Source organism: Nelumbo lutea, chromosome 4 (assembly GCF_056320005.1).
Source record: "Nelumbo lutea isolate HS-2025 chromosome 4, American lotus-T2T, whole genome shotgun sequence".
NCBI classification, from domain to species: domain Eukaryota; kingdom Viridiplantae; phylum Streptophyta; class Magnoliopsida; order Proteales; family Nelumbonaceae; genus Nelumbo; species Nelumbo lutea.
In genome coordinates, this window is record NC_142687.1 from 53,256,477 (window position 1) to 53,281,455 (window position 24,979).

Below are 24,979 nucleotides of genomic sequence, written 5' to 3' on the forward strand. Positions count from 1 at the left end.
AAAGAACAAACTACACCAACAATAGTTTTCAAAACCCCAGATCTTCTGCAAATTACAAAGTAAATAAAGTTGTAAATGAGGACTATCACAAAAATTAAAAATTCCAAGATGGGGATTTGAATGATAAAGATGAAGACTTTGAAGGAGAAGGAAATGAAGTTGATGAAGATGCTGATGATGATCTAATGAATGAAGAGTGGGAAGAAAATGTTCAAGCCAATGTTGAGATATTGAATGCTGAAGAAAACGTTATAAAAAAACCCATGACCACAGCTGCAAGAAAAAATGATAGAAGATTTGGACAATATGAGTCTTAAAATTTGTTTAGTTTGTAAATGAATATTATTAGTTGGAATGTAAGGGGGGCTGATAGGCCCTGTTTGCAAAGACATGTTAATTTAATTAAGTCTCATAGGCCTGCTATTTGTTTTTTGATGGAAACTGGAGTTAATCCAGGCCATGCAAAAAAAATTGTTAAAAAAATTAATTTTGATGATTATGTCCTCATTGATCCAATCGGTTTTTCTGGGGTCTTTGGATTCTTTGGGACCAGACTCAATGCACCCTTCAACTTACTTTCTCTAACAACAGAATGGTTCACTTCCTTTCAATGAAATTGATGCAAACAAATTGTGGCAGTGCACCTTTATTTTTATGCCCCACCAAATAAAGAGTGAGCAAGGAGTTATATGGAATTGGGTCAATTACATTGTTGTAAATACCATGGGTTCATGGTGTTTAATTGGGGATTTTAACAATTTTAAATCAATTGAAAATAAATTAGGTGGAAGAGATCCTCAACCTAGTCAAATTTGGAATTTTAATGATTTTTTGAATGATTGCAATCTTATGGAATTGGAAATGAAAGGAAATCAGTTTACTTGGAAAAACAAAAATATTTTAGAAAGAATTGATTGGGTATTTGTAAACCAAATTTGGAGAGGATTATTTCCAAATTTGCATCGGACCACTCCCCACTTCTCCTACATACTAACTTGGAAAATTTCATAGGTCCTAAACCTTTTAAGTTCGAAGATATGTGGTGTATGGACCCAAATATTGCTGAGGTTGTAAGTAAAGGTTGGAACATTGAAGTTGATGGTTCTAGAGAGATCAAAGTTGTTAAAAAATGGAGCAAATTCCAATTTGGAGACACCTTTAAAAAAAACAAAAATCTAATAAACAGATTGAATCAAGTTCAAAAAAGCATTTCACATGACCCAAGTAATATTACCCTTAAAAATCTAGAAAATGCACTCCAAAAACAACTTGATAAGCTGCTAGAAAGAGAAGAAGCCTATTGGGCGCAAAGAGCACGAATTGATTGGATCAAACTGGGAGATAGAAACAATAAGTTCTTCCATACAATGGCTACCATTAGGAAATACTAAAATAGAATTATAAAAGTTAAAAATTATATGGGGGAATGGATCACCAACCATTCAAGTTTTGCAGACCAATTCACAAAAAAAATTCAAGCATAGGTTTAAATCTGGAGGCACTTATGGAGTTAAAAACTTTATAAATGAGGTTGATCAGTGTATCACTGTGGAGCAAAATGTTCAAATATACAGAGATGTTACAATTGATGAGATTCGAGAAGCTCTTGAGTCTATGAAGGATCTCAAGGCTCCTAGCCCGGATGGCCTTAATGTTTTATTTTTTAAGAAATTTTAGAATATTATAGGAAATTCAGTGTGTAATGTGGCTAAAGCCTTCTTTCACAGTGGAAAGTTGTGTGCGATTTTGAACTAGACTTTTATCACCCTCATCCCAAAAAAGAAGAACACAAAAATTGTGAATGATTACAAGCCAATTAGTCTGTGTAATGTCATTTATAAAATCATTACTAAAATCCTTGTAAATAGGATTAAACATTTCCTAGATAATATCATCTCCCCATATCAGAATGCCTTTGTGCCCAATCGGTAGATAAATGATAATATCCTAATTGCACATGAGATGATTCACACCATGAAGAAGAAAAAATGAAGCACAGGGATAATGGCGTGTAAAATTGATATGGAGAAGGCTTATGATATGTTGGAATGGGAATTTATCGAGAAAGTGTTGAAAAAATTTGGTTTTCATGAAAAATGGATTTCTTGGGTCATGGAATGTATCAGAACTGCTTCCTATAAAATTTTAATCAATGGGAGTCCAACAAATGAATTTAAACCAAGTAGAGGCATTAGACAAGGAGACCCTCTATCTCCTTATATTTTTGTTCTTTGTGTAGAACTTTTGTCCAAGAAATTGGAAAAAGAAGCAATGGATAGTGAAAAGCAGATTGACTATAGAATTTCGAGATGGGGACCAAAGATCCTCATCCTACAATTTCTGGATGATTATTTTATATTTGCAAATACTTCTATCCCAGCCTGCTTGAAAATCAAGGAAATCTTATCAAACTATGTGAAGGCCTCGGGCCAATGCCCAAATTTAAATAAATCTTTGGTTCTTTTCTCAGAAAACACACCCCATAGGTTTCAAAAGATGCTATTCAAAATGCTTATAATCCCATTGGAAACTAACTCCAAATCTTATCTTGGGGCTCCCCTAATCACTGGAAGAGTTACAAAGAGTACCTTTGGAAAAATCAAAGAGAGAATGGTTCAAAAAATTGGCAAACTGGAAAAACATTCCCTATCAATTGCGGGTAGATTAACCCTCATAAATTCTTCAACTAACATGATGCCATAGTATATAATGAGTTCTTTTCGAATCCCAAAAAATTCTATAGATGAATTGGACAAGATTCAAAGGGATTTTCTATGGGACAATTCAAATGGGAAGAAATATCTTCATTTGCTAAATTAGGAAAAAAACATGCACCCCTAAAATGTGTGGGTGGCATGGGAATAAGAAAGCTCCACTGGGTTAATGAGGTCAGCCTGGCAAAGTTAGGCTGGAGGATCATAAATGAGGAGGACAACCTATGGGTGAAAGTTATCAAAAGCAAATATTTGAGGAAGCAAAATTTTTAGAATTGCAAAATTAAAAAGGGTATCTCTTGGACCTGGAGGGGTATTATCCTGGACAAAGTTCTCATTAAGAAAGGCACTCGTTGGCAAGTACGAAATTGTATGTCTATTAGCTTTTGGCATGATAATTGGGTTTATGATAGACCTCTATCTGAAACCATTAAGTTTGAGGTTAGACAAATCATAATATTAAAGTCTCGGGCATGATTGATTTTGGAAGAGAATACTAGAATGAAGACAAAATAAAGGCAGAGGTATCTAGCCAAATTTTGCAAGATATTAAGACAATTTCTATTTATCCTAACTCTATGGAGGACAAAATAATTTGGGGGTACAACCCTACGGGGATTTTCTCTATAAAAACAACTTATTTGTTAAATGCTATTCTAATCTTAATCCAAATGGTACCTTTAATTGGCTGGCTAATATTTGAAACACACTACAAGAAAAATAGTTTTTAGCCACGGTTATCTTAGTAACAGACATAAAAACCGAGGTTAAATGTTATTCTATAACAACGGATTTAACTGTCCGGTGCTATATGCTCTTTTGCTGGCTACGGCCTAGCTACCGTTTAATGCCCGTGGCTTAAAATTTATCTATTGAAACGGTTTGCAAATTTGGCCGTGGTTAATACCTATTTGATATTATTTTAACCAAAAAATATCAATCGGAACCGTGGCTAACTAGTGGGCCCACGTTTTCTCTCTCTCGTGCGCTGGTTGATTTTCACAGGGGTTTTGCACAGAAACAGTGTTCCCTTCTCTATTTTTCACTTCACCCTTTCTCATATCTTTATTTTTTTTTGTAGAATCTCGTATCTTTATTTTGATTACTAGGGGTTTGCAAACAAACGGTGATCAGAGAAAGAATTACCAATCAGTTTCTTATAGGAATCGTTCTTTGCCGCTATGGGGTTAGGGCTTTGGTTTTGGATCTGTCGAAGCACGGTGATCAGAGAAAGAAAGCATTAACAATCAAAATGTAAGTTTCCTTACCTTCTAGAGTGAATTTCTATTATTTCTTTTCTAATGCTTTACCGATAAGCTTATTGGTGTTGCTTATTGTGCATTGTAAAAACTAATTTACTGCTTGAAATTAAAGTGGGATTTAACTTTTTAGAATTATGTGAGCTTTAATCATTTGGATTTTTGATGTAGGTATTTAATTAATAGATATATACAAAGAAAGAAAGAGAGGGAACTGGGGTTTTGATTTTCGTTGAATTTGTTGATCTTGCATTTACTTCTTAGTTGATTATAAAATGTTAAAAATTCACTATGATGGATAAACTAATAATATTTTTCCTAGACGATGGTAGAAGATTCATCTACATTTGGTTAGAAAATAAAATACAATTCTTTAAAATTTCACACTGCAAACCCAGAGAGGTGGGCTTAACTCCAATCTGAATTTAAAGTGACCATTAGAATTTATGACTTCCATTTTTAGTCTTTTTCTAATAAATTACCTCTCTTGGTCACTGAAATTGGTTACCTCTGAAGGCATGGGAAGGCCGGTTTTAGTCTAACAAAACTTATTGTCTTTAATGGGGTGCACTCTCTATCTATAGTTGATATAAGCTTTTAATCAGACTTTATGGTTGATTACAAACCACATGAGGCCAACACTCTCTAGTTTTAGCGGAAGAAGCTCCTAAATTCCTTGGATACAGGAGTGAGAGGAGTGACTAGGTGTCATTGTTGTTAGGTCTCAACAGGTTTATTTGACTTTTTCTGCAAAGAGCACATTTACCAAGGAATATTACCTCCAATTACTTGAAGTAATCTATTTATCTCAAAAGTCAAAACCATTATTATTTGAAGTTGCAGTCTTTGGATTTTACTGTCTAATGTTTTGATCTATCGTCTCATGTTGGTAACTTTTGCTTCATAGGAGCTTTGACCCTCTTCAAGATATTATGATTCCTTGCCAACAAAAAAAAGATGTTTGGGTTTGTAACTTTCGTCTAGCTAGAGACTATGAAGATGATTTTGGCAAAGGACAATCACCATTGTCTGTGGGGCTTGTGTTTTGGTGAAACTCTATGGGGAAAAGTCAAGAATTATTCATAGGTAAAGTTATTGGCTTATTTAAAAGATAATTGACCATTTGAGGGAAATTCTCCTTGTACTTTGGTATTTAATTGGCTTAGGTGCTGATGAGGATCATGTTTTCTTATATTGTTGATAATTTGCATAGTTCTTAGCCATCAATGTTAAATTGTCTGAATGAACTGAAATTTTGGATGAATTCAAAACTTAGTTTAATTTTTGAGCATTATGTTGGATGAGGATCATTGAGTTTGTTGTAGAATCAATATTCTTTCATTGCAGAAAGTATACAGAGGAGATTGAAGCCTTGACCTTTTTGTCCTTCTCCACTTGCTGGAAATGGACCCTGAGCTCCACTGAAGTGAGTATTATATCACATATGGTGATACATGTTTTTTCTTTTTTTTTTTTTTTGATAAATTTATCCTTTTAACAGTTTTTAAATTAAAGATACAAGAAGCATAATAGAAAACAAACTTAGCCCCTGACTTTCTGACATCCTCATCATGTTAGTAAATGAGCAATGTATGAAAATGTTCTTACTGATCTTCAAAAATATTCTATAAGCAGAATTTCAAACAATAGTCCCATCCCATACATATGTGGTAGTATATGGCTTTGTTAATTGTTGATAAGATGATATGATATGATCTATATATGGAACTATGGATCTGTCATCTGATTTTCAGTTTACATGCCACTTATGCAGTAGTGCAATTGGATTTGCTTCTAACCAGGAATCTCCCAAAGATGAAAGTGGTGAACTTAAAGCAGTGCAAAATGTGCATGCAATGATAGACAGAGAAATAGGTTCTGGCACAAACCCTGAGAATGTTTTCCTCTGTGGATTTAGTCAAGGAGGTATGAACTCCACTTCTCTCTCACTCTTCTCTCCCACTTTGATTCCTAATCTCCTATGAAAAAAAAAAATGCTTGTCCATTTATAATACTTTTTTCCAACCGAATTAATGGATCATCTAACTTGAAATGATAACAAGATGCTAGGTCATTAGGACTGAAGGAATTCTGATAAGCACATGCATATGGTATACCAATGAATCACCTTATTTTCTTTATGATGAAGCAAGAAAATTAAAGAACCTATGGGTCAGCAAAACTACAATAATTGTTTACTAAGGAAAAAATACACTTTGAACAAAAAAACCTGTGTTTACTACATGGGTTTCTTGTTGGTGAGAGAAAACTCCCATAGACACATATCCAAGGATAATATTGGCATATACTAATAATGTGCAATATAAGTTTGTCCAGTGCTTTGACATTAGCCAATGTTTTGTTGTATCCAAAAACCCTGGATGGATAATGCGCTCAATGATAGAGTGCATTTCACCAGAAGCAAAGGTATTCTTCTAACATACTAAACTAAAGGTGTTTGACTTGTCAAAAAAAAAAGCTAAAGGTGTCTGATTCTTTGTTTTTAATAATCAGAATTTGTGTTTGATTTTTATGTTTTTATATTGTCATTATTTTGCACAGAAAGTCTGTTACACCAATTTAGTGAATGGGCATTATACCAATGGCATGTGGTTCAATGTTACACCATAATTTTCAATAACCACATCTTCCTTTTGGGTTCACCTTTGGATATCTTTCATCTGAGAGTAGAACCAACATAACTAGAAGTCCTAATTATCAGACTTATTTGCATGAGTAGAACCAACTTATTACTAATGATCAAGAAATAAGTTGATCGCAAAGGTGGTTTAACATCATTCAAAACCTTTCTGTCTTCTAGATAATGCCACCATGTTATTTCTTTACCATTTGGGGTGAAACATGTCCAAATGCCTTATCGGTGACTCTATGGCTTAGTGTTTTCAAATAGTCACTATGGTGCCTAGGCATTCGATCAGGGCTAGGTGATTAACTGCATAAGTGGGTATTTATACTAGCATATGACAAGGGTGTTTTGGTAATTAAACATGATTCTTTGGCTGATGCACTTGCCACTTGCTAGAGATGGAGCAGGGAGGCAAGCCCTTGACTGGAGGGCTCCTAGACCAAGGATTCATATATAGATTTGTTTTGTATTCTGAGATAGTGTTGCTCTTTCTATTTTCTCTTCTTTCTGCAAGATACTTCCTGCCTTCTTCAATATGACAGGTCTTCCATTCTCTTTATTGTGTCGAGTTCTTGGCACCTTCTAAAACTTCTTAAAACCATGACACTGCTCTTCCAATGAGAATAAAAGAAGCTTACCTTAGCTCAACTATCTTCAGAGCCAATCCTCCTCTGGCCCAAACTTCCTCCAAGATGAAGTTTTATACTGCCAATCCGAAGCCTTGAGAAACAAAGGGCTTTTTAGGTTGGAAACTGGCTAAAAGAACCTTCGGTGAAACAACATGAGTGTTATGGGCCCGAGAATAGGATCTCGTCACGAGTCGGTCCACGGGGAAAACCTCCTGCTTTCCCTTGTTCCTCCCTTTTCTTGAAGAACCTATCTTGCCGCCCTAAAAGGTGATTTATTCAAGAGATCACCAACTCTCCTTTGCTCTCTTTCTTGACTTGAATTTTCGATGCCTTTATTGAATAAAATCAGCTCCTTAAATAGGAGATTACAAGAGATAAGAGTCCTACTTTTAGGAAGACTCTTTGCTAATTAGGAAGACTCCCTACTAATCTATCCTACTGAACTGATAAGATAAGATAAGACTGAACTGATAAGATAAGATAAGACTCCCTTAATCTATCCTACTGAACTGATAAGATAAGAATTGTATCTAGCTAGAATTAGATAAGATGAGAATCAGCAAATCTTGCTCCCTTTACTGCTGTTGCCGGCGGTGATGTCTTCCCAATAAAAACGTCCACATCATTACTCCCCTCCTGGACTAAGAGCTTGTCCTCAAGCTCGAATTCAGGATGGGTGTCTTGAAACACAGTCAAAAGAATCTAGGATAGGTGGAATGATTTTGCCCTCCTGGATCGGGTTCCAATGAAGAGGGTTCATCCTCATCTTCTTCTTGTTCCACCAGGAGGCAAAAATGTCTCTTGCACTTGTGCCTTGCTGAGTAAAGTTCATCACAATTAAAACACTGTCCCCTCGCCCTGCGTTCCACCATCTCAGCCCAGGACAAGTGCTTGATAGGGGGTGCAACAACGCTGCTCCCCACACTGGGTGCTGATTTGGAATTGTTGCTCGTCTGTGGTTTCCGTTCTTGGCTGGCTGCTGAAGATGGAGCCATTCCGAGTGGTTCCGGGGATGCCCATGCTGCTGGAGGCCGCCCTATACTGACACTTCCGCGGTTGAGTTGCAGCTTGCGTTCAAAGGCGCAAGCCAAATTCATAGTAGTAACCAAATTGGAGGGATTTTGCATCTCCACATCCACCCTCAAGGTTTCTGCTAATCCCGTGGTGAACATGTCAACCTGCTGGTCTGGTCATACCGATGATACTCTTGCAAGGAGGGTCTGAAACTGACGCTGATATTCAGCCACTGTTCCCGTCTGTTTGAGGTTGATTAGTTCGCCTAATGGGTTGCTTGTTAATGGGGGCTCAAATTTGAGAAGGCAGTAGGATTTGAATTGGGTCCAACTGAGCCCGAGTTCCTCCTGCTCCACTTTATAAAACCAGAGCTGCGCCTCCTCCGTCATGTGGAATGCGGCTAAGCTTACCTTGTCGCTGTCCCCTGTCCGTTGGTTGTGGAAGAACTGCTCACATCTGTACAGCCATCCCAAAGGATCTCCGGTGCCGTTGTAAGAAGGGAGCTCCAGCCTGCTGTACTTGGGAACGACCGCGGCTACCGGGGCGATGACTTGCTGTTCGCCGGACGATTCTGTCCAGTCTGGTCGGCGGCTGTTTGTGGTTGTAGCCCCTTTTGGATTCCTTTCCTTGTTAGAGAAATACAACTCCATCAAGCGCCGTAACTCTCGGACATCGTCCTTGATTTCGCGTACCTCCGTGCTGTTCTCCACGAGCCTGTGCTCCAGTTCGTGGACCCTGGACGTCAACTGCTCCAGATCGCCCATGACATTTGGCTCTGATACCAAATTGTTATGGGCCCAAGAATAGGATCTCGTCACGGGTCGGTCCACGGGGAAAACCTCCTGCTTTTCGTTCCTCCCTTTTTTTGAAGAACCTATCTTGCCGCCCTAAAAGGTGATTTGTTCAAGAGATCACCAACTCTCCTTTGCTCTCTTTCTTGACTTGAATTTTCGATGCCTTTATTGAATAAAATCAGCTCCTTAAATAGGAGATTACAAGAAATAAGAGTCCTACTTTTAGGAAGACTCCTTGCTAATTAGGAAGACTCCCTACTAATCTATCCTACTGAACTGATAAGATAAGATAAGACTGAACTGATAAGATAAGATGAGAATCAGCAAATCTTGCTCCCTTTACTGCTGCTGCCGGCGATGATATTTCTTCCCAATAAAAACGTCCACATCAATGAGTCCTGAATAATGTGATTTGGTGACAATCTCGACTCTGATGTGCTAATATAACTACTGTGTTTCGACTCTCTAATGAAAGAATCCATTGTTTATTACCAAATGAATGACTTTGGTGGTCACAACCTCAATGACTGCCTTGAAAATTTAGTGTCATATCATGAGATTTCCCTCTTCATATTGAAGATACCTCTAATGCATGTATTCTACACAATGTTGTTTGTTTGCTTCCAAATACTTCGTTTTTAATACAATATGGACTATATTGGAAGATGAATATTGTCCTTGATAGAGTGGAATAAAAAAACAATTTTCATGTAGCAAATCCCATATAGTAAGGAAGTAGGGACAAGACTTTTTTTAATTGAGTTGAAGGAAGCTAATTGATAATGATTTTGGTTAATATTACCTTTTTTTGTGTTTTAACTTTAGTACCTATAAAAGGGTGGTGTATTAGCTGGAAACACTGCTAGTATTCAGAAAGTTTTCTCACTACTCTAGTGCTCCTCTTACAATATTCCTAGCTAAGTTGTTCTGCCATGTATTGAACTTGAGAATAACTTCATGCATTTTTAGACATATGGGATGCAAACCCTAGTTTGAGACTTGTTGTAGGCCACAAATTGCAGGGTTTAGGGATTTAGGTTATAAATCAGAAAAGTTCAGGTTTAAGCTAGCCAAAATGACATAGTTTTGAGAAAACAAAATAAACAAGGAACTACCAAGAAACACAAAGTGCAGGAAAGAATTAATGCTGATTGGAAATGGAGGCAAATAGAAATCAAAGAGTTCCAAAAACTTGAGGCACATTTGTAATTTTGTCTTTAGACAATAGTTGCCCCTTCTATTAGTGACCGTGAATAAAAACAAGCCTATGCAAAATTCTCCCCAGGATACAACAAGCTTCAATAGTATAGAAGTCAATTGCATCCACAGTTTTCCCACAAATGTCCTAGAAACCTAATCATGAAAAATTTACTAAGCTAAACTCACTATATATCATGAATCCACAGATTTACATCATGAAAATTTTCTTTTGAATAGAATTGTCTGAATAGACATAATTGGTCAACATTCTTATGTTGTATACTAACTATATGAATTTACAAAATTGACCTTGATTAGCAATTTTGCCACATTCATGGGTCAAGTAACCCATTAGGGCCAGTAGAAAAGGGTTAGGGTGGGTTGGGTCGAGGGTACCCATTAGGGTCAAGATGGGTTGAGTCGTGTGGGTCAAAATGGGTTGGGTCAAAGTCATCTATACTTACCAAATCTCAAAAATTAGAAATTGTAGTGATTCGATCTCACACTTCCTAAGGTGGCCACATCTCTTTAAACTTCCAAACCACCATGCCACATTTCATTTTATAATTAAAAGTGAAATAAAATAGATTTTATTAACTTTCGTGTACACATGCAATTTTATACAAAAACACTTTCACAAAAGCAATTTTATGAAAATGACTTATGAAAGCACTTTTATAAAAGTACTTTTACGAAAATACTTTTACACGAAAGCACTTTTATAAAAGTACTTTTTTGAAAACACTTCTATGAAAACACAAAAGCACTTTTATGAAAGCACTTTTACAAAAGTACTTTTACATGAAAGCACTTATTAAAGTACTTTTACACGAACGTACTTTTATTAAAGTACTTTTATGAAAACACTTTTATGAAAGAATAAAATCATTTTTATAAAAGTACTTTTATAAGAGCACTTTTATAAAAGTTTTGCATTATTTTGCAATTTTTTTGTTATTTTCTACATTTTTTGGTATTTTCTACATTTTTTTGCAATGTTTTGGTATTTTTCTACATTTTCTATTTTTTTTTGGTATTTTATGCATTTTTTACAATTTTTTGGTGCTTTTTTACATATTTTTTTTGCATTTTTTTGGTGTTTTTCATGCATTTCTTACAATTTATTGGTATTTTTTTGCACATTTTCCAATTTTTTCTACAAAAGTTCTGAATTTTCTATAATTTTTTTAGTTTTTTTGTATTTTTTATATTTTTCTATATTTTTTTTGGTTTTTTTTTTGCATATTTTGCATTTATCTACAATTTTTTCATTTTCGAGTATACGAGTTGACCTGACTCATTTTTGTCACGTGGCAGTCTTGAGAGAGATTATTCTCTCAAAATTTATTATTTTGGGTATACGAGGCATCTCGACCCTTTTTTGTATTTATAAGTGAGGGTAGGTGGATTAGTATGGGTGAGGGTGGTTAAAGGTCGATATGGATGGGTTAATTGGGTCAATATGGGTGGGTCAGGGTGGGCTAGGGTTAGGGTGGGTTATGACCCTTTAACAAGGATTGATGATGGGTCATTGGTGGGTTGGTGGGTCAATATGGGTGGGTTGGTATTCAACCCTTACCCAACCCAACCCAATCCACCCATTTGCCACATGGGGCTTTTGTGTTGAGTGTCATTTTTTTTACTTGCCTTTTGCAAACAAGGATCGAGAATTAGGGGAGGCTCAGACGGAGATCAAGGCATTGAAATTGTCAGAACGCCTGAGAGAAAAGGCCGTTGAAGAGGTTGCAATCAAGATTTTGAATATGTTTAAGCATTGAAATCTTGGTTTTCAAAACCGGACCAGACCAAACAATCAAACCAGAAAAGCCAAGAACACTGGTTCCATTTTATCCCAAAACCGTTGATTTGGTCAACAAACCGCTGACCCAGGTGGTCAAACCATTTGAACTATTCAACAGTTTGGCCGCTTTTTTTACTTTTTTAATTTTTGTCAGAACAAGCCATCTGTTTGATTTGAACGGTTGGACAGTTCAACCCAGGAACTGGACCCCTGGCTGGTTCATTATCCGGTTCGGTTTTAAAAACCTTGATTGAAATTGTCCAACAAGTGCAAGCAATTCTGCAACCAAGATGTTGAATCTGAAGAGTCGTAAGGACATCCAATGATGACGACAACAGAGCAGAGTAGAGAGAGAAAGAAAGCCAACAAATAAAAAAGCTAGAAATAGAGAAGAAGAGGGGTTTCAAATTCATATGTTGAATCTGAAGAGGAGTGCAGCGATCAACGAAGGAAAAGTTGATCTGGATTCCGACAAAGCCAAGAAGCTTAGGGCAGGTAGGAAGAAGACGAAGAGAGGAGGGGTTTCAGATTCATACATTGAATCCGAAGAGTGATGTGGCGATCGTCGGAAGAGAAAATGGTCTGGATTCCGATCAATCCAAGAAGCTTGGGATGGTCGACAAGGCCATCGTTGTCACTAAACTTGCAAGAACTGAATGAGAATATGACGGAAGGCAATTGATAAGATGTCTTTTGCGTGACCACAATGAAAGATGGGGAGTGATTTGGGGCAAGCAAGAACAAATACAGGGAACAATAAGGGTATTTCATGAATTTTAACAAAATTATCATTCACGTTATGTCACATGTGAACGAAATGTGACAAAAAGTTAATGCCTTAATGGCAAAGAAGGTTTTACACAATTGTCATATACAGTAGGAATGTTATTCAATTAACTAAACCATAACACTAATTTGAGAAATTTACTTAAAATTTTTACTTCTATTTTGCATAAAAAGGCCTATGAATCACACGGATCCCGACTAATTTCGAAGAGAATACAAAAAAGATGGATAGGTGGGTTGGGATCCTCTTAATATTATCTTTCTGGTTCCTGCAATGCATAAAGAACATAAATCCACCATTTCTAACTTTTTCCCGCAACGCATAAGGGTCATTACTTGCTGCACTGTTACGGCATAAGGGACATTGTTTGGGTTCAAATATTGAACAGCCCCATTTTACTAAGATCTGAAGCAACATGTCAAATGAAACTTGTCTACACTACAGGAAGATCATGTAAAGGATAAATCTATGATGTCGGAAAGGCAGGATAAAAGATTGACCAATCAAAACTCTCGTCAATTTCGATGAATGCCCACCTGATTACCACCATTATGACAGTTGATTAATTATAAGATTTTTCCGGTTTCACAGTCGAACCTTGACAACATTTTCTTTAAAATTGTCATCATTTTTTTTTATCTGTCACTGAATTTCATCTAAAAAATGAAAGATTAACTTTAAAATGAACAAAAGTTCTAGACATGCTAAACTAATATGGGACAGATGGCAATTTCTTATTAGTCAAGAAGTGCTTAATCAACTGCAGAGATCTTTTCGGCACAAAAGTTGGAACTTGATGACCAGCACCTCTCAAAGTAACAAATGTCAGCCCATCGTAGATGATTGTCCATCCACCAACCTAAGTACCAAGTTGAAAATTCAAAATTAAATTAAGAAGTTTCAAATGTACCCATATTAGTGCACAACATGAGTAGTAGGAAAAAAAAAAGAAAAAAATCAATGTAAAATTGAAGGTTCGGTGACATATTAAAGAAAGAGTAAAATAGGAAAGATAGAACAATTCCCATAATCAGTTTGGGTCATTCCTGATGATGAAAATGAATAAGAAAGAAATGGAAATATAAACAAAAACGAAAAATGAATATACAATATTACCTGATTGTTGTTGTACCAGGGAGCCCATTCTTCAGTAGTGTTCAATCCAAGCTTTCTCAATGTGTACCTTGTTGATGTTACCGGGATTCTACCGTCGGTATCTCCACTGCAAATTTATTTTAAATTAAATTGCAATGTACATGCATTTTAAAGAAAGAGATTAATTAAAATTTCAATTTAATGTGATAAATTTATTTCAAGTCCGTGAATTCCAAAGTATTTGAAAGAAAAATTACCTATACACCCAAATGCGTAAACCTCCTGCTATGAGTTTCTTAATAATGGGAAGGATAGAGGCCGGTGCATCGGTCCAAAAGGTGATTACATCACTGTTTACAAAAGAAACAAAATTGTAAGTTCAGACTAAATATGACCAGAAAGCTCATCATGGTTTTAATGGTTTAACTGACAGACCTACAACAATTTAAATTTATAAACACCTCCACCTATAACACCCATACCTGGCCGTGAATTGGCATCAATTCCGATCTGGCACGTACCCCCAATTGTACGATGGAGCTAGGATTTCAGAGGTGGACTGAATGGTAAAAACCCTTTTTTTTTACTTAATTGATCATAAATTCTTCTGAAACCATATCTTTTCCATATCATAGATTTTCCCTTTACTAGGTTTTAGACCTACAAAAAGTTGACTCAACCCGCAAACCCAACCTAACCTGACCTGAAAAAAATAGGGTTAGGGTCTTATATTTACATAACTGAATTTGAGAATGAGCCGACCCGACCAAACTCAGAAAAAACTGGGTTGGGCTGGGATGGATCATGGGTCAACCTGTCGACCCGATTTTTAGGTCTTATTGGGACTATTTATGTATTGTTAGAATCTCTCTCTTTTATCTTTACCATTTAGTCTTTACTCATTATTGTTTATTCTTTGAATTGTTGAATGTTCAAATTCTTTTATTTTATTTTTGGAATTTTAAGATTAAATCCTTTAATTTTAACATTTTTCATGTATTTTTTCTTTATTTTTTAAATTTTCTATTATTTTTAGGGATGACCCAAATTGACCCATGGGTCAACCCTAACCCGAACATTTAGGGTTAGGGTCTAACATGTGCTGACCCAACCCAAAATACAACCCAGCCCGAAATCAACCCGCAAAGTCTTGACCCAACCCATCCAACCCAATTGCCAAGTCTACTAGGTTCTATATGAGCGCCCTTCTAGCGACCGAGTTAGGATATGAGATATCAGAGTCAACTCGTTAGGTCAGGACTCAGAAGAAAGATCAAAACTCTACCTGCAGTGAGTCCATGGATAAGGAATGTTGGTAATGTTAGCATGAAGAGCTTCTTGCACGTCCCGCCGGTTGAAATAAACCTCAGAGTAGAGCGACACACATGGGTCATAACCGGCTGGTTTCTTATGCCATGGATCCTGAAAGAAAGCAAGAGTTAGGAATGAACTATTTTAGCAATTAATTACTTTATATACAGAGAAATGTTGGATCCAGTAGGCCGTCTGTAACTCACAAATTTAGAGAAAGATTTTGGAGCAATTCCTTCGATCCTGCGACGCTGTTTGTTGGTTGTCTTAGTATTGACACAGGTAGGAGCATACAAGCTGTACATGTCAATAATGTCGTAAACAGCAAAGTATTCGTTCAGGGCATTATTGCATTCGTTGCTCTGATCGGAATTGCTGAAGTTGCAGTAAGTCTTAACGTCCTGGTACACTCGATCAGAGATCACGGCGTGATCCCAAGCATAATCGATCATTCCAGTCTGGTCTGTATCATCATCCAGTAACGCATTGCCAATCTGCATGATAGAGTTTGTTTATGCATGACCATGTTTTTAATTAGTAACCTTATTATTTAGGGCTGAGAACGGGTCAAGCAATCAAGGAGAATCCAATTAATCATTTTTGCAGCACCCTCTTAGTCTATTAGTAGCTCCCCCTACAAACCACATCCTGTCCGTGAAGTTGACATATCCACAGGCAGGATTCAGTCCACCCCTAGGTGGAATTAGGTTTTCCTAGGGATGGACTGAATCATAAAAAACCCCTAAAAATAATAACCAATCGGGTGGGTTTTCATCAAATTCACAGGGGTTGTGATTGGTCGAAAGCTTTCCTGTATCATATTCTTTACTTATCATAGATTTTTCCCTAATTAAAAATTACAGGTGGAGGGGATATTGATTGGTCAAAGCTCTTCTAATATCATACCTTTGCGGCATCCTTTATTTATCCATATGATTTATACAATGAACTAAACTAACTGTTCACTATAAAACTCAAATGCTTGCCGCTGTTTGTTAAGTCTTGCAGCTGATCTAATCTGGTAATTTATATCTGCAACTCATGAAAATCAAGACAAGCTCCTAGTTGAAACTCATGCTTTAAAGCCTAGCTCACACATGTCATATTTTACTTCAGTAGAGGCTAAGAAGAGAAAGGAATGAACAAGAATTCAAGTAAGATGGCTGGCATAAGTTCCAAATTAAGTGGTAAATTCTTGGAGTCTTGTATAAGAAATTCACATTTACTTGGGCTCAATGTAGGAAATTTATCATTTAAAAATGGTTAACCCTAATTAAAAGTGGTTTGAATTGGTTAAAGATTTACCTGGGCTCAACATTATATGTGTCGTTTTGATTCGTTAACAGGACATGAGTCTAATCAAGAGGCTTTAACCTTATTTGAAACAAGAAAAAGAGGGAAATAGCTTTTCAAAAATGGATGAAGAAGAAAAAAGTAGTTTTGAAGAGAGAGTTAGAAGCTTCCCAAAAAAAGTGAGAAATCAGATAAGTAAAAGAAAAGGAACTTTGAACAAGAAAAGGAGCTTTATATTGGCAAATCCTTGGAAGAACTTTGGTTTGAAGAAATCAAGGAAGAATGGAATTTGTACTGGTCCAAAACATTTATTAGCAATCGTTTTTCAGACCTAGCTCCGTTGAAAAGAGTTCCTTCTCACTGATCTCTAACTAGTTATATCTCTTCCTATGGATGATTCATCTATGAGGGATTCCTTACCTGAATATTTTGGTCATTTAGTTATTTCTTTCTTGATAAATCATTTGAGCTAAATCTATGCTTTTCAAATCATTTGAATTGCAACTTTCTATAAAGCATCGGCTTAATTTAAGTTTTCCTTGGCCATTTGATTTATGGGCCGTTTGGCAAGTCTTTTTGGGAAATCTTCTGGTATTTCTGACGGTCAAAAGATGCATTGGGCTTTTGCATGAAGATCTGAGCAGCCGAAGTTAGTTTGGCTATCGTGCACATTTTTGTGTCTTTCTGCAAGAGAATAAAGCAGAAAAATGCAAAAAACTCAATTTGAAGCTTCCTGACATCAGCCCAAAATGGGTTTTTCACATATTTTCAGTGCACCAACTTTTGACGGCTAGATCTGTTATGAACCAAACAGAAAAAGACTATGGTGCGGTTTGCCCAGCTTATAAACAACCAAAAGACCACACAGATAGATGCACCAAACGGGACCTTAGTTTTCTAGAAAGCTTGTGCTCATATTGGTATTTGAATGAGAAATACTTGTTTACTTTCAAAAGACTTGTGCTATTAATGGTTATTGCCTTAAGAAAGGTTTTTAAGTCTTGATAGAGCTAGATGAGCTTTGATTTGCTAAACCTTTGGGAAATTTCCCAAAGAATCATTTTGAAAATCAATTAAGAAATCTTTCTTGCGTTTTATTGGTTAAATCTCTGAAAATTTTATTGAGCCTCATTTGATGATTTTACTAAAATTTCTTGTTAACTTTTCTTTAGAATTTAGGTCATGTTTGGTTTGAAGGAATAGGTAGGAAATAGGTTTCCCTACCTTTTCCTTCAAGCCAAACACAACCTTATTGAAATGTATTTCTCTGTTTATTGAGCCCTTGTATTGGCAAATTTGTTATATACATTTGCATCAGGACCTAATCCTCTAAGTTCCTTGAGCTCTTGCTCATATGATTGACTGACACCATATCAATTAGTCAAAGTGTGGATAACACCATATCAACCAATCGGGGGTACGACTAGCACCATATCAACCAACTAGGGTGTAATTTTCACCATATCAATAATTAGGTGAGTGTGGCTAACACCATATCAACCAATCGGGGGTATGACTAACACTGTATCAACCAATTATTTTAAGGGTTTGATTGGTATTTTTAAACTATATAATTATGATTAGTGGATTAAAATTCCTAAGTTTGGGAAGTGGGTGTAAGCTTGAGATATGCCAAACCACTATAAATTCTAGTGTCTTATATTATTGTATACTCTCTTTTATTCATACTTTTTGCTGTGTTTTCACTTGAGTATATTAATTGACACACACTTGGCACTTGTATTAAATTCGGAAGGCAATGATTCAGCTTTCAAGGTGAACAAGTTTATTGGAACTCTATTTTATCAATTAAGCATCTTTGGTGTGTTATAAATTTCTGAATTATCCATTAATAAGCTTGCAAAAATGTTATTAAATCAATTTATCACTAGGTTGGATTAAGGTCCATATTATTAAATCTTCATTCTAAAAAGTTACAAAAAGCATCCTCTTTGTTAATAAGAATGTGAAAATTTGGTGAGAAAAGTTTGTAAGGGATATCACCCTAGGTGGTGTGAATTAAATATTTTGAAACGCATTGGAATAAATCAATCCATTGGTAGAATGCTTACCATGAAGCCTTTGAGATTTATATAGTTCTCCATTGCAGATTTCTTGTTTGCATCATAAATTACCTCGGCAAGCTGAGGGACATAGTGACCTAAAGTTTGGACAAAAGTTAACCTCTTAACATTGTAATGTAGATATATACTTGTATAGAAAGCATTGGATGAGAAGCCCTAAACTCATTTGTATACTTAGATTCATACCTGCATAGCTTTCACCTGCAATGTAGAAGTCATGGGATTTGTACTGTGGGAACCTTTGAAACCAGTTGACAAGAAACATGTACGAATCCTTTGCTGAAACACAAGATACATGGTAATTCATATATAAATATAAAGGAAGAAAGACAGCATAATCAAGTAAGAATAAATGTATGGAAATTACCAGTCACTGTATCCCCAAGTTCATTTATGTCACTACTTCTATTCGAATAAGAAAACCCAACTCCAACAGGCGATTCAAGGAATAACAAATTTGCAGCTGAGACACGAGAAAGTTGTTAACAAGAATGAAGATTCGGATCTATAAAAATAAATAAATAAATAAAAAAAGAATGAAGATTAGGGATTAAAGAAGTAGCTAAGTGGAGAAAAATTCTTGGCCAAACAAATGGGTCAAATGCATTGAATCTCAAGAGATGAGTATTGAGAATAATGAAGAATAAACTAGAGCATATGTTGTTCAATTATTATACAACTCTTTACGAAAGGATTTTGAATATAGAGCACATGGAGTTCAATTATTAATAGTATTAATTAGAAGCGTAGTAGTTAGAGAAGGTTGCATCATATATGTACTTGCCTTTGTTCCAAGTGTATTTGTTGAATCTGAGCTCTGGGGTACCCTTTTGGATCAAGAATGGTCCTAACTCTTCTGCCTCTCCATACCCTAGAGAAGAGCATCCTGGACCTGAAATATTAACACATCAATGAGGACTAATCTGATGTAAACAATTCACTGATAGGTCAAACTTCTGGAAACTATGGAGAGTTGGGATGGCATTATAAATACATTGGCTCCACTCCACCTATAAGTCTGTGTTTGGTTTGATAAGAGAGAGAGAGAGAGAGAGAGAGAGAGAGAGAGAGAGATGAAACAGAAAACTGAGGGAAAGTTCTTGAAGGAATTTTGTGAACTTCCTTAAGAACTTTCCTTCAGCTTTCTGTTCCTCTTTTTCTTTCAAAAAACAAACTTAAACTAAGGAAAACAATGGAGGAGAAAAGGTACATGTAACTGGTAATATATACTATATTAATTAAAAGGTTGTATATGGTTTCAAACAATTGAACTTATGATAGTTTTAAAAAGCATACATACAGAAAAACCATAGAATTGGAGTCCACACAAAAATCACTTGCCTTTGTACATTTCATCAATGGTGATGAAAGTTTCTTAGCAATTAAGGTTTGTAATTGCATTGTACTAAATCAGGTGGGGAGCAACACTGTTTCACACTGTGCAATATAAACTTGATCATGGGTCATACAACACGTAAGGCTGTTTTTGGTTGCAGTTCAAATATATTTGCACTAGTACAAATGCATGGAAATTGATTATTCAGAATTCTTGGCCATATTCAAGTCTCACTTGACCTTGACTGAAGGAATAATTCAACCGTTAAAATTGATTATTATAATAGAAATTAGCTACGTGTTTGGCATGTTCATGGCCAGCCTGTTCCAAGACGTTATCACAGATATTGAATGTGTTGGGCCCACCCGGCCTAAGGATAAAAAAGCATCCAGCTTCCAGCTGAATTATTCTTCCACTATGGTCTGTAGCTCATAGCTTCATTGCACCAAAGAAATAACTGAACAGAAAAATTTTAATTTCAAAAATGAAATACTAATGATCCATCAATCTAGACTGTCCAATCAAATAGATGTTCCACCTGCACTTCAACAATTTATGTCCATCTCGAACAATGAAGTGCTATTGTACTACAGAAACATTAATGGCCCATTTTGATTTGCAGTTGGAATTAAAATTGGAATCGTAATCGAAATTTTTTGGAATTGGAATCGGAATGATTTATTCCTATAATTTATTTAATTTAAACAAAAATGAGAATGGAAATTAAAATTAACAGGAATAAAAATTAAAATCAGCAAAAATAGCATACACAGGGAATGAAAGTACTAACTCAGGAAGAGTCATAATCACATACTCTCCTACCAAAACAATGATATACCCAATGCCTTTTTATCATACATCAAATATACGTTGAGGAGTAGTAGAAAACTACCCTCCATGGGCCTCATAATTAACCCATCGAAGCAGCCACGTTAGTAGCTTCAATTCTTTCTCCTATTGATAAAACAAAACTGCCTAGAATTAGGTACTTATGATTTAATATGTCCTAATAAAGTAAAACTGTAACTCTGAACAACAACAAGAAGAAGAATATTCAGAAAAGAACTTTGATTAAAATATTAAAACAAGAGAAAAGTATAATACAATAAAGTAAAGTTTGTGGTAAGGATATAATATATATCAGCAATACCGAGAACAATAGAGACCACTATATGTGATAAGGAGGAGGATATATCAAGAAGATAGTTAAAGGGAATCCCATGTGAAAAAAAAAGGAAAAAAGATGAAAGAAAATAAAAAAAATTGGCGAAATACTTAATTTTATATGTGCATATACGTATATTTAGAAGAAAAAACAATAACAGAAGAACATTTAAAGAACCTACTTACAGATAATATAGTCAGCGAGAGAGAGAGAGAGAGAGAGAGAGAGAGAGAGGAAAACAAGTGTATAAACTGTAAAGCCGATTTTATAGATGAAGCATCAAAAGAACTCAGAGAAAGCAGAAATACTACAAACATTTGAATAGTGCAAAACTGGATTATTTTCTCTTACGTAAATAGAACTACTGACCTCCATTGAGCCATAGAAGAAGAGGTTTCTTCTGAGGATGGCTTGTTGCTTCAAAAAACCAGTAGAACAGTGCCTTTCCATGAATCCCATCAACCGGAATATACCCAGCATATTGTCGGAATTTCACCGGAGGCTGGCCGGGAAGTCTGATTACTTTATCTGCTTCTTGTTGTGCTAAGATGTCATGGCTGAGCTTACCCGGCTCTGACCGAGCCAAAGCTGCAGAAACGAAGGTAAGGACGAAAAGAAGGAAGACAAAATAGTGTGACGATAAAGCCATGATGGGTGCCTCCTCTCCACTCTCGCTCTTCCTCGCTTTCTCTCTTTGGGTAGACTTCAGTTAGTTATTTATATAAGGGTTTTGTGACAGATAAGTTACTTATTTAATAAAACTTTTTATTATATTAGAACTCTTTCCTTTTACCGTGAGATTTGTTTCTCCTTCCTTTTCGGAGTCTCCTCACAAAATAATGAAAAGATCTTTCCTGTTAATTAGGGTTGCAACTTGCAATTGAATGAATCGGCTTGAATATGACATACCTAGATCAAAATTTGATTCGTTGATATTTGAATTCAAATTGAATGCCATCCATCGGATTTAGATCAAACGATTTTGATATATATTAATTGAATACAATTACTCACTTAACTAAGAATAATAAAATTATTATACATTATTAATAAAATAAACTAAAATGAGTTTCTTATTAGTTATTATATATACATATTAGTTTTACATCCCCTTCTTCCATTACTCTCTCTCCTTTATGCCTTACCCCTTCCCCACCCTCTCATTCACTCTCTCTAATTTTTCCTTTTCCACAACCCAACCTCCTGTTGATCCACGTGGCAAGGCTTTATCTATTATTAACTCAAATCGTGTTTTCCATTATTTACGACTGAAATCCTTGTTCATTAATTATTATGTACTAATAATTTTAGTAATTAACAAATAATGTAAGGATTTTTTTAAGAGTTATTGTTTGTTAATAATTCAGATTAGCTGAAATATTTGTTCAGTAATTACTTTTGTTAATAATTATTGATAGTTTATTAATATTTTAAACATTCATGAATTAAATAATAATTTCCTAGTAATTAAACAGCAATTTATTTGATATTTTCAATAATTTTCAAAAAATAATTTCATTAAAAAATCACTAAACTTTCAGCAATTAAACTACAATTTAAAGTTTCAGTAATTTATTCTTAACATTTTCAATAACTATATTTATAATTACCAATTTAATTATTGGTAATGTACATTGGTTTTTGGTCATTGTTAGATTGCGTAAGTATTAATAATTCTTAAATTAGAAAATTACTGAAGTAAAAAATTATTAAATTGGAAAATATTAATAATTACTAATGTTGTTGTAATTGGGAAATTTTAATTACTGATATCATTATATGAGAATATTAATATTACATAACTTTCATAAAATTCTTACCTTAAAATTTCAGTAGTTTTCAGAAAATTATTTTCCATATCTAATTATTAAAAGTGAAAATTTAATAATTTCCAAAATTATTGATATTATTATATGAAATATTAATGAAAATTTCAATAATAACAGATATTATTATATGAAAATATTATTAACCTTTCATAATTTTAAGAAAATTATTTCCTAAAAATTTCACTAATTTTCAGAATATTGTTTTCCCTAATTAATTACTGAATATGTTAAACTAGAAAATTATTTAATCAGAAATTTTTTAATAATTCGGATCTAAAATATTTGTTCACTAATTACTCTTTGTTAATAATTATTGAAAGTTTATTGATATTTTAAACTTTCATTCATTTCCAATAATTTTTAACAACAATTATTAGATACTTTCAATAATTTCAAAAAACATATTGTTTCACAAATTTATTCTTTACATTTACAGTAGGTATAATTATAACTTTTCAATTTAATATTTACCAATTTAATTATTGATAATGTACATTAGTTTTTGGTAATTATTAGATTGGTAAATAGTAATAATTCTTCAATTGGAAAATTATCGAATCGAAAAATTATCAAATTGGAAAATAATAATAATTGATAAAATTAACATAAATGGGAAATTTTAATTACTGATATTATTATAAGAAAGTGCTAATACTTTTCCATAACGTTCAGAAAATTCTTATGTTAAAATTTTAGTAATTTTCGGAAGATTATTTTCCATAATGAATTATTAAATCGTAAAGTATTTATACTTTTCTGAAAGTTATTTTAAATAATTAATTGTCGAATTGGAGAATATTTTTTAAATTGGAATATATTAACAACTACTGATATTTCTAGATGGATAATATTAATAATTTTCAGAAAATTATTATATTAATTGTTACTGATGCTATTAAATTAGAAAATTTTAAAATTTTCCATAATTATTGATATTATTATATGCATATATTAATGAATTTTGAATAATTACAGATACTATTATATGAAAATATTAATAAGTTTCCAATAATTTTAAGAAAATTATTTCCTAAAAATTTCAGTAATTTTCAGAATACTTTTTCCCAAATTAATTAATTAATTGGAAAATATCTGTAACTAATTATTATATTTTACGAAAATTTTCATTACTTCCATACTAATTTAATCTTATTATATGTAATTAATTAAATATTATTATTATTATTATTATTATCTAAAATTGATAATTATTAACTTAAATTTTCAGTAATTTTCAGAAATTTATTTTCCACAATTAATTACTAGTAATTTACATTTTTTGTTATTATTAAATTGGAACATTTACAATATTTTAATAATTCAAATGGTTAATTATTGGTATTTTACATTGTTTTTGATAATTATTTAAATGGAAAATTATTTGAGAATTTTAATATTGATAATTTATAATTGGTAGTTATTAACAATTTCCATAATTATTGCTAATATACATTTCTTTTTGGTAATTATTGGGAAAGTTTAATTTAAATTATTTCCATAAACTAATTTCTTGTTTTTGGTAATTTAATTTAGTGAAAGTTAATTTTATTGAAAATATTCATAATTACTGATATTTATTTTATGAAAATATTAATGAGAATTTTTAGTGAAAATATTACTGATATTTAATAGTTCATTATTGATTTTTTATTATTATATGAAATTAATTAAATATTATTATTATTATTATTATTATTATTATTATTATTATTATCTGAAATTTACAATAATTATTTTCTTAAAACTATTTTAATTACAATTATTAAAATCTCAATTTATTCTGACATTTTCAATAATTAATTATTTATAAATACAAAAAAATTGAAAACTACTTTATTCATATCAATGATCTTTAATATTCTTTTTCTAATTTTCTTACTAAAAAATTACTTATTTTGGAAATTTTGTAAAAGTTAAATTACAAAGTTTCCAATTATTTAAATAAATAATTAGAAATTTTTAATAATTTCTATAATTATCATATTGGTTACTATATTTATAATTGTCATAGTTCTTGGAAC

The 24,979-nt window shown here is 33.7% G+C and overlaps 1 protein-coding gene and 1 long non-coding RNA gene across 2 annotated transcripts; one reads left to right on the forward strand and one right to left on the reverse strand.

Annotated features, from left to right (window-relative positions):
- Positions 1–3,588: 3,588 nt before the first annotated feature.
- On the forward strand, positions 3,589–5,968 carry LOC148860645 (uncharacterized). Its single transcript, XR_016112637.1, has 4 exons — positions 3,589–3,968; positions 4,881–5,059; positions 5,321–5,399; positions 5,748–5,968. It is a non-coding gene; the product is annotated as an uncharacterized LOC148860645 (long non-coding RNA).
- A 7,411-nt stretch (positions 5,969–13,379) lies between these two features.
- Positions 13,380–21,798, reverse strand: LOC148860646 (serine carboxypeptidase-like 34). The gene is made up of 10 exons (XM_088982885.1): positions 21,499–21,798; positions 19,413–19,520; positions 18,996–19,091; positions 18,815–18,907; positions 18,617–18,705; positions 15,458–15,745; positions 15,226–15,362; positions 14,198–14,290; positions 13,962–14,067; positions 13,380–13,704 (listed from the first exon to the last, which is right to left on the reverse strand). Exons 1-10 carry the CDS (start codon positions 21,776–21,778, stop codon positions 13,555–13,557), a joined length of 1,440 nt encoding a protein of 479 aa, XP_088839011.1. The 5' UTR covers positions 21,779–21,798; the 3' UTR covers positions 13,380–13,554.
- Positions 21,799–24,979: the final 3,181 nt, after the last annotated feature.